This window comes from Lepisma saccharinum, chromosome 24 (assembly GCF_977018435.1).
Source record: "Lepisma saccharinum chromosome 24, izLepSacc3.1, whole genome shotgun sequence".
Classification (NCBI taxonomy): domain Eukaryota; kingdom Metazoa; phylum Arthropoda; class Insecta; order Zygentoma; family Lepismatidae; genus Lepisma; species Lepisma saccharinum.
The window spans coordinates 49,499,701-49,514,637 of NC_139252.1; the positions used below are offsets into that span (position 1 = coordinate 49,499,701).

Here is a 14,937-nt window from a genome sequence, read left to right on the forward strand (position 1 = left end):
TATCTGTATCAAACACATTATGAAAGCATATAGAGGATGATTCCTAAGTCTGTGAAATATTTTAGAAATTCATCACACACATACTATGCAACAGATTTGGTCATTCTAATGTCTATATAACAACAAACTCTCCAAGTTTTTGTAGGAAACCGTACAAGTCCATAGTTATTGTGACTTGCCACTAGGAGGAAGTCTTAGCATTAGAAACAAATATGGCGTAAAGTAAACGTGCGAAGGTGTTTTGTGTGTTGGAATATGTAAGAACCTTGTTTGCCGTGACAGCGCAGAGACGATTTTCAGCACATTTTCAGAAGGATCCACTTGTGTACAACAGTATCAAGAAGTGTTGTGAGAAATTTCAAAATAAAGGCTGTCTGCATATGCTAACACGCATATGGGACGAAATGCAGTGTCGGTTCGACATCTCCTGCATCAGAAAAGGTGGCCACATGGAGCATTTGTGAGGTGTGTGCAAAAAATTAAAGAGTTTGTCGTTCTTTGGGCATCAGAATTGCACCGTCAGCAGTATCATTTTATCTACAGCAAATTTCTAAAATATTTCACGGACTTATGAATCACCCTGCATCTGGATTATGCAATAAATCGATATATCATGCTCACCTCTGATCCTACCTTATCACCACTACCATCTTCGTACTGCTGAGAGACACGGAACGACCCCTGCCGCAAAGCAAGAGGCCTTTCAGGAACAACAGGCTTACTCTTTTCACTTTCTGCATTCCCCGAAGACTGCTTACCAAGACTAGAACAATCTTTACTCAGTTCATGTTCGTCGGCACTCGGATGGGAAACAGACCTTCCGGACTCACACTTATCACTCACATGACTTTTGCCAACTTCATCTTTGTTGAACAGCGATGTCCGAGGAGCGGCTACCGGTGGCTTTGCACTAGGGATCGGTCTTTCGCTCACACAGTTGTTCAGCTCTTGCACACTTTCGGGAATCAGCCACCCGACGGAGCCACCCAAATCATCGGGAACCGATACGTCCTTCGAACTTTCGCTCGGTGCAACGGCATTTTCGTCGAAGTCGGCGAGCAACTTATCGAACCCGATTGGAACGTTCTCCTCCTCTCTCGCTGGTTGGATCTCGCTGCGTGCGGAGGTCTTCTCTAACGGCACATGCTGTACTTGGACCTGGTGAATCTCTTTCTCCGTAGCTTGTGTGACGACTCGTCTGCTTACATTCACGCTGGTGGAAGGACGTGGCGGTTTCTCTGGTTTATCCACTGGCAGCATGGGTGGCTTCTCTGGTTTATCCACTTGCGGCATGGGTTCACGTGGACTTGGTGGAACTGGAGCAGGCTTGTTTTTTCGGCGAATCACTGGGCGTGGACTACCTTGAGGTGGGCTAAAATTGAAAACACATCATTTAGATCTTGTAGAATACAGGTGTCTAGTAAGCAGGGGTAGTCAGGAGCCAGATTTTTTTTCCAATTACGAACTAAGAAAGGCAAAACTCCAACTAAGATAAAGCTACATAATTTGAAATGTGACCTTAAACATTTAATTTATTAATTAATACAATACTGGATTAAATGTAATTAATTCTTGTTCTGGAGTGGCCTAAAGAAGACGCAACCAGTAACAGCATGAATAAGTAAGGCTGACTACCATATCGCTGCAGATTTTAAAATTCAGCTAACAGAACTGAATTTCAAAATTCAGGTACAAGATGAAAATTTTCAGGCTCTGTGGTGACCGGGCATCCTGTATTTGTCCACCCGTGCTGGTAAGTATCAGGAATGTGAATAAAAAAAGCCATTACAATGTAATAATAACTTGCCATATTTGTATGGTGGAATAACTTTAAAAAAAGGGAAAATGAAAAATCTGCTCACGTTCACTGTATTTTCAATGAATTTCAAGTGTATCAACTTAATTTGGTTTCCAGCATGGAAAAATGAAAGCAATATCAGCAGTTAAAAGGAACACTATATTCTTACCTACTTCTATTTTTACTAGGGATGGGACCAATTAATCTGTACTCTCGGTTTATTGGTAAATTTACCGATTATTTTACCGATCCGATATATCGAAAAATATCTCATAATTTAGTGCAAAATTCTGCCATTTTGTTGTATTTTTTATGGATAATCTCGATGCCCTACTTTCTAAAAAAGTAATTGTCTAAATATTCAAACACACATTAATTAAGGAGATCAATGAACATTTCAGGTTCTTCAAGGACCATTTCTAATTTTATATCGGATCGGTAGAATATTGGTTATCGGTATCGGTAAATTTTATATCGGTACTTTATCGGTATCGGCCAAAAGTTCATATCGACCCATCCCTAATTTTTACATATGAATTTTCTGTTGTGGTATATGAGTGTTCAGAAGTACAAAGTAGCAAACTGACTTTCAACCATCACATAGACTACATAACTTCGAAAGCGATGAAAACACTTGGACTAATTTACAGATTTACAGACATAACACAAGTTTCTGCCCTCAAAACCTACTTTACAATGTGTGTTGTTCCTATTCTTGAATATGGCTCCTGTATTTGGTCAATGGCATGTGAAAGCAATTTAAAGAAAACCAACAAAGTAGTAAGTTTCTTCGTCAGAATAGTCAAACACAGATGCCCAGCCCTTGCAAACTTCTCCAAACAAGAAATTCTATCCACTCTACAAATTCATGACCTTTCTCTTCGCCGTCAACTCTCAGATTTAACACTACTCTTCAGAATCATTAATGGACAACTTTTCACCAGCGAACTCTTGCCACTTCTTAATATCAGAATCCCACGTCCCAACAGTAAATGCAACAACTTCTTTTACATTAAATCTTCAAGGCTATCTTTAGAACAAAGATCACTTCTCTACAGGCTACAAACCATTTACAACTCATTAAAAGATGCTCTGGGCTTCCATTTATCAAAGCAGACTTACAGAAAGGCGTGCATAAAGCAGCTGAAGTATAAATAATATTATTTTTGCCCTAGTTGTTATTATTCTTGTTATATATGTATATGTGTGTGTATGTGTCCATCTTATTATTTTGTTTATTTCTTTTCCGGTTGATATCCTGATGTAAAATGGATTTTTCTGTATTCAGGACTTTTCAAATAAATAAATAAATAAATAAATAAATAAATACATTTCAAGTCTTTTTCTTAATTCCACATGTGCATTACTTATTCATAATTATATGCAAGATCTACACTGATGTACCTGCTATGATCAGAAAGACTGCTGTTTGACTGAGCACGTTTCATGTCCCCTTCATAGCCTGTAGACACATTAATGATCTCCCCGCTGCTTCTCCTGTGGTGTGTCATGTCAGTCTGCTGGGTTGACGTTGCTCCGCTGGCCACCAAACCATTTGGCAAAACAGGCCTCACAGAATATTCCGTTGTTTCTGGTTTTGTCAAGGTTATATAAAAATCCATATCTGGAAATAATGGCAAAATGGCATGTCAATAACATGAATATTGCTGAGGGAGGGTATTCAGGTAACACTATCTCCAATACGGGTATTTTATGTTGCTTCTCTACCTCTCCAGGTTAACTGTGACAAGGATAATTAGAGCCAAGTAAAGAATTACGAACGTTGATGAATTATAATGTTACGAACAATATACACAATTTTCATGTTACATATTTTAAGGTGTCTTCCATTTGGAGTAAATGTTTTACATGAAATGCGGTAATACTCATGTTATTTCTCTTGTTTTCATTGAGCACAAATATATTTATATGTACGCATTGCTCGCATTGCAGAATTATTTCTCTTGTAGTCTACGGTTGTTACAAGCATAAAAAACACAGTTTTTGGTTGTGACGTTTCAGGAGAACACACAATCCCTTCATCAGACATTTATTTTTAGTTTATTTCAGAGTTAAGTTGCCACATTCCAACAATGTAACACTGACAAGATCCACTGTATAACTGATTCTTTTTTAAAGATTTGTAACCATTGCTATAACTGTATCTTTAATCAAACTAAAAATAAATGTCTGATGAAGGAAGCGTGTGTTCTCCTGTAATGTCACAACCAAAATCTGTGTTTCTATGTTTGTAACAACCATAGACTACAACAAGAGAAAACTCAAATATATTAGTGTGATAAATATGAAAAATTTGATTTTTCCAAATATTGGTAATTTTTATCTGATTCTGGGGGGCTACTTTCTTCATTCAATGGGCCCTGGGTTCGATACCCAGTGCAGGCATATAATGGTTCAGATTCCACTTTCAACTGTAGGTCAAGTCCCAATTAGCCTTTCCGTATTTAAAGTGGACTTAAAAACACAACCTCCGTTCATAAAAATATTCTTGTATATTGTAGAACTTTATATGCCACATCAGGGTACTGAACTGTAGCCAAACTTCTTGTCACTTACATTATCAATTTTTCAATGTCATTTAGCACATTACAATATTTCCACTTCCAAAACAACTTCTTATATTTAAAAAAAAAACAAGAAATTAGTTTAGTACAATTACTTTTTGCTGCCAGGTACTTAAAAAAATTAGAGAAGAATGAAGGAAATTAAGAAAACATTATATTACACACTTTTAATACACTTAAAATGTTTCACTGATTTTTCTGTATATTTATATGCATATTCCGCATGTTTTGACTACATAAAAATCTGGATTATAAGATGATAAACTGCACACAACCCCAGGATTTGAACCAAGGATGCTTCAGAGAGCATTACGTAATCACTCCACCACCACGGACAGCTGGTAGCAATGCATGTATAGTTATGTGCTGCAGTACTCTCTTACAATCATTTACCAAAGGGGGGTTAAGTTGGGTGGTTACTAACCCCCAACCTACCCATCTTCTGGAAATGGTATTCTTCACATATTCACAAACAAAGAAGTAACCTAAATGCCAACGTTTTCATTAAAACAGGTGGTGACTTTAGGAACATGGTGTTTCATGGACAGGATAGATTAATCAGCTACTGCTATTGGCCAATATAAGCACATTGATGTATTGCTAAAATTGCTGATAACAATTTCCATCACCAATTTTTATTAATTAAAAAAACAATATACAGCAAGTATCATAATAGTGTAAATAACTTATCAGGTTATTATTTAAAAATTATTTGAAACACAACAATGAGGTTTGTTGTATAGCAATGAGAAAATCTTCAAGTTTTGTTTTCATGAGCAAGACTTTTGTAAACATGCCATTTTGGTGCTGGTGTAGTGTTAAAGAAAATGGCGGCTTTCAGAGGTGCAGAAAAAGCAGTCTTAAAGTTTCCTGACCTTACACCCCTACAGCGCAATTTGGGGCTTTACGAAAGACAAAGCACATGTGCCACCTACACCGCAGAATGTGCAACAGCTAAAGGAGAGAATAAGAAACAGCCTTGCTTTGGATGAGGAGTTCTTGGGAAAAGTATGGGTAAATTTCTTATATCCGGAAAACGGATTTCTTCAAATTTACAGGATAAATTACTTACCGAATGCAGTTTTTTCATAGTTGTGGAAGTTCGGGGAAGTGTTTTCTCACATCGTTCATTGAATTTTGCCGGTAAAACATCTATTTTTCGATATAAATGTGTGACCGATGCACGAAAGCTGTTGCATTAATTTCCTTCCAGCTGGATGTTGCCTGTGTGTGATGACGTAATCACGGTCAATGCCGGTCAGAGTTACCAAACAAGTCTTTTTTGTAACTGAAGAAGGTACGTTTCCGCAAATGGTTTGTGGGGCTGTGTGTCAATGGTTCGTGGGGCTATGCGAGAATGGTGTGTGGGGCTATGCATTTTTTTTCTTCTAAACTGATTTTTAACTATTCTAACCTAAACGTGACCCAACCTAACCTTACTGGAAATGGTTCGTGGGGCTATGTATGAATGGTTCGTGGGGCCATGCGTCAATGGTTTGTACGTATTTTTGGGTGGAGTGGGGCGGAAACACTGCATGCTGAGTACGGTAGTGAAACTGTGACCGCCATTTTGCGTATTACCGAAAGCAAAAAGAAACTAAGAAAACTTACTCGATATGTCGCAAATAGAGCTTATTTCTGTGAAATAAGCGAAATGCCACCTTCCACAATGTTTCTCAATGCAGAATACGTAAGTATGAATATTCAAATTAAATGAACTAGCAAATTTCAGCCGTTTTCCGGATATAAGAAATTTACCAAAGTATGATAGGAACTAGAATTTCGATGGGACGCGAAGTGTTAGTGATTGATACACAACAAATATCATTGTTGTATTCCATAGTTTAGAGTGGTTTATTCTATTTTGATACACCTTGTACTTACTGAGTGAATGGAATGTTACTGAAAAGCAAGATATGAACAATAAACAGAATTTATACATATTTCTATTATGCTCTAGCAGGTTATAAAAAAAGTTCAACTTTACCTTTACTGCGAGGAAAAAACCAATCTGCATAACTGACTAGGCTGTCTACGATGATACTGTGCAAGCCTGTTATACTCATATTCATCCTGCAATCAGATGCCAACAATACATAAAATATCAAAACAACTTACTGTTTAACTTTTAAATAAATAACAAGCAAAATTTCTATTTGAGAAGTTCAGTACAAATTTTATAAATGAAACAAATTAATTGGTAGGACTGGTTTACTTATTTATTGGTTTTATCAGTAAAATTGATAATTTGATAGATTTGATATTTGTATAAAGAACTTACTATACACAATCAACTTTATAATTCTGGCATCTTGTTATTACTTTCATGTTCATGAAAGTTATAATTCATGTACCCTGATTTAGTAAAGTTAATTCTTAAGCAAGCAGTTTCTTCTGGCAAAGCAAACTTATTGCAGTCACCTGATTACATATATTAATACAAAATAATATTATGTAAATATAGTGGTTTTTATTTTTCATCCTGGTTTCTCAGAACTTTTTCAAGCTTACATCATGATAAACAAATCTCAGGATGATACGTCGCAGGAAAAATAAAAACTACTAAAAATAACTGTATATTATTATTTTACATCTACGAAAAGTGGTTGAGCAAACATTTAAGAATTAAGAAGTTGAATGAACCATCATGATGTAAGAAAATTTGCAAATTTACATTTGGTATAATATCTGTTATCAATTTACTCGACATTTCCAGTAAACTTCTAAACCACTGAGTACAGTTTTAAACCACTTTAAAGTATACTTTTTAAGTTTGATACATGAAACATCATATTTTTAAAGCATTTACTTTTACTTACAAAAACCAGTTGTGACATATTAGGCTTAAAAATATGAACAAAAAATCACTGCAAGTACAAAGGATATTAAATATTTCCAGAATTTTACAGGTTTCTCAATATCTCTAGAAAATTCCATGGCTTAGCCACAGATTCATTTCCATGATTTCACAAAAGTGAATGTTTTCTGAGATGGGTTCTCATGTGAGAATCTTATAATCATTTGCAAATAAACACACCCCAGACAACATAAAATACTTTTCCCAGCCTTCCCAACAGATTGCATCCTGGTAGTACTATGGTGGGCCAATCAGCAGCAACCTCTGTGAAGGCTTGAACAGTTACCTCAAGAGATTATGAACTAGTTTTGTGCAAGCAGTTTGTGAAATGGGTCGCAAGTCAGTCCTAACGGAGTGGCAAAAAGGTGCAATTGTGTTTGGGTGAACACAAGTTTGAAGGTGTGTTAGAGTGGACAATCCAGAGGGTGTACAAGGAGTGGTGTACCTTGCAGAAAACCTCAAATTGTTGTCATAATTGTGGCTGAAAAATGCTTATGACCAACAGGGTGGCTGCCAACCAGTTGCGGAAAGGATATTGAGAAGAGAACTGCATAAGACAGACATGTAGAGCTGAGTACCCCGGAAGGGACCGCTTCTATGGTAGGAGTGACTAATTTTTTGTCTCTGGTGCATCTCATCCCATGCATCAACAGGAAGACAAAAACTTCAACTTTGAAACACACAATAGAAGCTATGAACGCAAAACTTTGCTTTGCAAAGTGGCATCTGATGGATAGCACGAGAAATTCTGTTCACCGTTCGTCGCTAGGAAAACTTCAAGACTTATTTGCTTTGCAAGTTCTAAATGTTGCACAAACTTTGGTTACTTTTCAGTTTTGGCACTTATATTTAGTTCAAACAGGTTTTATTTTAAATGTACAATTCGTATTAATACCGTATTTACGTATGTACAATGCATGTGCGTGTATAATGCGCACCCTAGTTTTTGATAGGGAAAAGTGACAAACAATTATATCTCGTATATAATGCACAGTACAATCCAGGTTAAAGAAATGGCTTTCTTAGTTGTAGGTCGTAAAGCTGTTGCTATGTCGATCAACAGTGAATGACATCATTCCTATTCAAGGAGTCACCTGTTGCTATGTGGACCAAGAGGAGAACATTACATTACAAAGTGAAAAATTGTGGCACATGGCATTTAAACTTTTATAAGTGGTTTTGCTCATTTCCTCTTTACATTTTCTAAAAAAACTTCAAAATATATACTTTTTCTGTGACTAACGAAACATTTATAGGAGGCACATTCAGGACCCTGAAACTAGCAGTTAGCAGCACAAGATTTCTTCCATTAAGGCATTTACACACTTCATATATGTCATATTATTTGGCCAGTAATACATTTTAATTATTTTCTTTTTCCTTATCTTTTTTTCATACAAAGTACCATAAAAATCAGAACATTCCTTCATTTTGTAAGGAGCTTATTTCAACCGCATTACAAATAACTGTCCATCTTGAATGGAATACTGTTGCCATATTCAGAAACTGCAGAATTCAAGCTTTACAATGGGCCTCCCCGATGGCGTAGTGGTAATGTCATCACCTTGTAATCAAGGGATCCCGGGTTCGATACCCGGTGGAGGCACATGGCAGTGGTTCGGATCCCACTTTAAACTGTAGGTCCTGTCCCAATTTGTGGACTTAAAACAACAAATCAATAAATCAAATCAAGCTTTACAATGATATATAACATGATAGGGTTCCGTAAACATTAAAAAAATTATTCCGTGCATAATACGCACAACACTTTTTCGGGACAAAAACTTTGGAAAAAGTGCACATTATACATGAGTAAATATGGTATTAGTTCCACCAAACAAAACAATAATTGTCTTCTTTGCAAAACAACAAAGAAACAATTTACAACAAAGAAGTAAAAAGCCTCCTTCCGTTTCATCTAAGAACACATAAGAACAAATGATTACATTAACAAAATTGCATCAGGTTAAAAACGAAGGTATGTGGAACTTACCCTATAGTGCTACTTTCATCTTTTTCAGGCCACATTAAATTTGGAGCCATCACGATTGCAATGTTTTGAGGACTCATCTTGTTCACGTCTTGATTCTTGGACAAGGTGCTTAAGAACTTGATCAAGTACTCTAGATTGTCAAAATTTGGCTCTGGGAGTTTATGAAGCACTTGCCACAATGCCTGTAGTCGCTCGTTCTGTGTCTGTATTCTGCAGAATATAAATAGTAAATTATAATAATACTTATGAACTTAAACTGTGCTTGAAAATTCACATCATATGTATATTAATCCACATGCACTATAAACAATGAATAACAGAAATCATACATATACACACACAACAAACACATTCTGAGCAAAAGTTATATGTAACATTTATGTACAGGGTGTCTCATAAGTCTGGACCCATAGGAGTTTTCAACAGAATGGTGCCCATCCACATTACATGCTTACAGTGTGACATTGTCTTAACACACTGTTTCCAGCATGCTGGACTGGATACATGAAATGGTCTCCAAGCTGTGGTGCACAAGGTCAAAATTCAGAGCACTGTGCAGGCGTTTCTGCAAATTTCTGTGACTGAGTCCCATAAAGTGTTGCAGGAGGGAAGATTTAATCTTCAACTGTGTATGCAATACAATGATGAACACTTTGAACAAACTCTGTAATTATATGTTTTCTCCTATGGATCAAGACTAATAGAGAATAAAACTGATAAATCAGTATTCTATCAGTATTGGCTGATACCGATTAGTTTATTTGTAAAATTACCAATAATATTACTGATCTGATATTCATATAACTTAGTGCACAATTCTCTCAATTTGTTACTCTTATGAACATACACAGGCATAATTCAGTCAATGCTAATAACGTATTAAAAAATCTACTGTATTTCTACTATATATTCATTTAAATATTTTCTGACAGTACATGCTGGATAGAATGTATCCTTACCTGTTGCCAATGTGTGTACACAAGTACAGCATACAATAAGACTCTTTAAAGATTCCAAGTTTTGTTATTTCTACTCAATTTTATCTGAGAAAGGAGTATAGATGTACAACGAAGCATTTATTTATTGCAAACTTGATGTACACATATCTGGATGGATGCTTCTTATAGATACGTGCACAAAGCTGTAAGTCATTACTCCATCTCCTTGTGAAAATGTTGATGAAAATAAGGAAATGTAGAAGATTTGTGTGTGCATTATTGCATACCGCACTTTGTACATGCTACAAAGGTATGGATTCATCACATGCAAAATCTAACCACTAAAATTATGTTGTTAGTTCTTAGATATTATGAAAAGCAATAATAAGGGGTCATTAAATTAAAATTGGGTTCTGCCTAACGTAACAGTTAGCACATTTCTCTGTGGCACAAGACTTAAATTTGGATTTCAGTATTAACCCAGCAACATGGGGCAACTAGAAAACTGCCCAATACATTCTACCTGTCAGAAATCAGGCTTCACACGGTTGTCGCAACTCATAACTTAGTTTTAGAAACACATATGCATTGTGGTTAAAATTAAAGGTTAGCGTAAATGTTAACATCTTGACTACATTTTAAAACTTCTATCTGAATATCACTAAATGCAAATCAGCAAATCCTGACTGATGTGTTAATAATTATTTGGACATTTATAAAAATTAAAACATGAATGGTAAGTTTGTTGATTTTCTATTCATAATATGCCGACCTCCATGACAGAGTGCCTAGCACATTGAGCTACGATGCCATGGGTTCCAGGTTCGAATCCTGGCCTGCGCATGGGTGTTCTTTGTATTCATTATATCAACACTAATCCCCTTGTTAAAAACACATAACAATACGATATGAGACACTTTAAATAAAAGTTTGTCCAAGCTCTCAACTCCACTCAGAATCATCATCAGGACTGGTCAAGAGACGAAGAAAACATGGTTGAGGTTCCATCGGAACATTGATGGCACTTAAGAAGTTTTTTAATGTCATATCAATAAATCCTCTTCTTGGTGATTATCCAAAAGTGGCAGAAAAGTTAAGTAAATTACACCAAATCAAATATTTTTAATATTTAAACTTGTGTTCAATCACACAATGAAATTTTACAAAAAGCAACGAATACATGTTTGTTTATACAGTGCCTTTGACAGTTGAGTCGTCCGTGGAGTGGCGGCCAGCTTGCTGGGCAGGTGGAAGCTTGTCAGCCAGCATTTACATCCACAGCTTTATGCTGACCTTGGCACTGGACGCATCAGTGCTTCAGTAGTGTTTGTTCATGATAAGAAGCGAAGGGTGAAACAATGTGTGCTTACTGAGGAGAAAGTAGATGACGTTAGAGCACAATTGGAACATAATCCTAAAAAATCCCCCGGCACCTTGCATAAGAAACAGACATTATGTCAAGCTACCAAGCTTTTAAAGCTGAAGCCCTACATTAGAAGAATTGAAAGAAAATATCAGGAGAGAACGTGAAGCAATTTCGGAAGAGAAACTGGTATGTGTTGCTGAAAATTGGCTAAAAAGACACCGTAAATGTTTGGATGCAGGAGGAGAACATTTCCGGTGCCTCTTGTAACAACGTGCATGTTTATTCTAACTGTAACTGTCGATGTAATTGTACGAGCTTTTTTCATTACATAGCTAGCGTCTCCAGTTACGGGGATGTTGCATCCAGTTTCCCGGCAGACAAGTTCTCACTGCCAGGTGCGCTTGATGCCGCTCTGCGGATGATTTAACCATGAAAAGCACTGTAGTTAATATAAGTATTTATATGATTAATATACTGTAATTTAGCCATGGTTGTTACAAGCAAAGAAACTCTTTTTATTTTTATGTTTTGGGAGAAGACATGCTCCCTTCATCAGACATTTATTTATAAATTAGAGATGAGCAAGATTATAGTTATAATAAACGAAATAACAACAAGTTAAACACAAACTATTAGGGCTGGGCAAATATCACCAAGAACTGATACCAATAATAATGTTGATACTTTTTACCAATACGAACAAAAATTCTGAATTTTGCATAATTCGACACTGCTGCAAGTTGATATTTTACATGCCAAATGGCTCAACTGCAATCTGGAGAAATGGTGGGTACTTGGCGACTCAATTGAACTGATATTTTCAGACACATCATTATCGGTGTCAGCTCAGCAATGCTACCAATTAACAGATGCCTTGTGCACAGAAGAGAGGAAAGCAACCAACCAGGGACGTACCTGTTGCTGTACGAGGCTGGAATCCAACCAGGAGCTCCTCTTGTCGCAGACAAGAAAAGAATTACAAATATTTACATGCTTTGAGAAGTGACACTTGCTGATTGATATGTAAAAAGAATTAGGGATGGGACCGATTAACTGGTCGAATGTTTATATCAACCATTAAGAGTGAACTGAAACATCTATTCATTAGTAAACTTGAGGATAATTTAACTAATTTAACATTTCTATACACAGAATGCAAGTTACATGATCATATCATTTATTATTATCATGATATGTAGGCATGTATATTGATGAGAGGTTGGGTGAGCCCAAGAACTGCTTACACAGGGAAATCAATGGGCTAACAAAAAAATTCTTCAATTGATGTAGCCATGCGTAAAGTTATGGATATTCGCTTGTTCACAATTCAAGTACTTCTCAATTTCCCTGTTGCATCTCTCTTTTGATTACTACAAATTATTTCTTCCACAAAGCTTCTGAGCACATTTTATAACATACATACTGCTCAAAACAGCTTATCTGACTAACAGTTCATCACACTTGGGTATTTTCATTAACAAGAACTTAACTACATGCAGAGTTAATTTACTGAATAAATATGCACACTAATATTCACATAGGTAGTTTTTTTTCCAATTTTGGTTTCATAAATCTATTGAGTGGTGAATATAATTCACACTATGAGAAAAACATTTGTCATTTGATGTCAATGTTCATCAGTATCAGCAAAATTCTGAGTCTCTATTAAATATCAAAATGAAGTTGTAGATATAAAGATGAAAAGTGCATGTTGGACAAAACTCATGACAATTTTCTACATAATGTGTCTTGATCTTTTCTGAAGACACTCTTGCTCACAGTACAAAGTGGACACTGTGTTTCTGCAGACAATGGAGGCTCTGGCATCTGGACCCCATGCAGCTAGACACTGGGCACATTACAAAACTTGCTCTATTGAACAATCTCAAATTATGTATAATACAAGAAGTTGCAAACATACCAGAGAATAGAGAACGATGGGCAATATTAAGCATCTATTATAACCTGTTATGTACATGGTATATTTTTCTCCCAATTCACAAACCTAACATTGCAATATAAAACACAAGAAAGATAAAGCTGAGCCAATACCACTTTGAAGCAATATCCATATCAATGCCAATATTCTTACAGATACTGATGATTGGAAATTTTGACAATTTAAAGACATTTGAAATATTGTTTAATTGATAATTGATTTAAGGGAGTATTCCACTCCAATTATCAGCACAAACTTACTGGAGTTTATGATGGTTGCGGTAAACGTGGTTTAAAATTACTTACATGAAATTTAGAAGATTTCGCACTTCCGCAGAGATGGTACCGCATCACTGCCACCCGGGAACAAACAATGCAGTGACACGGTACCGTCTCCGCTTCAAATGCTGTACCCTTTTGTGAATGAAGACAGTGGATCTTCGAAAATTATAGGATTGAACCATTAAATTGTGCAAAGCGGAAGTGCGAAATCTTCTAAATTTCACGTAAGTAATTACTGGAGTTTGGCTTGGAAATATTAAAAAATTACACCAGAACATTAAAAAAAAAACCTATTCTATAATCACAGATTACAGTTTTTCACACAATAATGCACAAAATAAATGGAAACTAATTCTCAGGATAATTAGAATCCATAAAAGTGTCCACCCTATGAAAGACCATAATAAGGGAAAAGTATTGGGTCTCACTTAAAGCACAAGCCTCAACCAACCTCCCCTGTTCTTTGCCTTCTGACGTAACCTTGTTTGTTTGTCAAAATTAGGGTGGGTGTTTCAGCACGCTTTACACCCTTCTGCATGTACGGGGAAAGCCCCTTATCTAAATTATACGCCAAGCTAAAAGGAAGAATAAATAAAAAGTGTGAATGGGAATAAAACTGTAGACGATTGCAACCTACAAAGGACAAACACAGAAACACATTAAAATTGCGTAGGTATTAAAGCGATCTCAGAGACGTCTCCAGTAATCTGTTTGGTGCAAGAAACTAAGAACTCTGTCAATAAGGGGTCAATAAGAGGTGGGAGGTTTTAGTTGCGGCGGACATCTTCCAAGTCAGAACACTCAACTAAAAGGTGCTGTACAGTAAAAGCGACATTACAAGACAAACGCAAAGGAGGATCTTGACTACACAACAAGCGAGTATGTGAAGCCTTCTGACGTAAGCACCTTCATTGTGAAGTTGTTGGGTTTAGGCCTGTTAGCGTAAATACACTGCATTTCTTTGGGGATTGACCAAAAAAGGTACTATATATGCATTTAGTCCAACACTGAAAGCTGACATCCCAACGCAAAGGGTGGGGAGGTTGGTCGAGGCTTATGCAATAACTGATACCCAAAAGTATTATCTGGAGTGTGTAAATAATATCCAACGAATACTTTATGATATTGATACCACTGGTATCAGCTGATACTTATACTTCAACATGAGTATCGACTCAGC

At 36.3% G+C, this 14,937-nt stretch overlaps 1 protein-coding gene across 5 annotated transcripts in view; it reads right to left on the reverse strand.

The window, feature by feature from the left end:
* Positions 1 to 14,937, reverse strand: part of LOC145978212 (rho GTPase-activating protein 44-like) — a 64,221-nt gene that overhangs the window by 23,376 nt on the left and 25,908 nt on the right. For all 5 annotated transcript variants that reach the window (XM_083110666.1, XM_083110661.1, XM_083110662.1 and 2 more), the window contains exons 10-13: positions 9,234 to 9,443; positions 6,371 to 6,456; positions 3,203 to 3,422; positions 622 to 1,372 (exon numbers count right to left, since the gene is read on the reverse strand). In XM_083110666.1, coding sequence (XP_082966792.1) covers positions 622 to 1,372; positions 3,203 to 3,422; positions 6,371 to 6,456; positions 9,234 to 9,443 — 1,267 coding nt within the window. The remainder of the gene's footprint in view (positions 1 to 621; positions 1,373 to 3,202; positions 3,423 to 6,370; positions 6,457 to 9,233; positions 9,444 to 14,937) is intronic.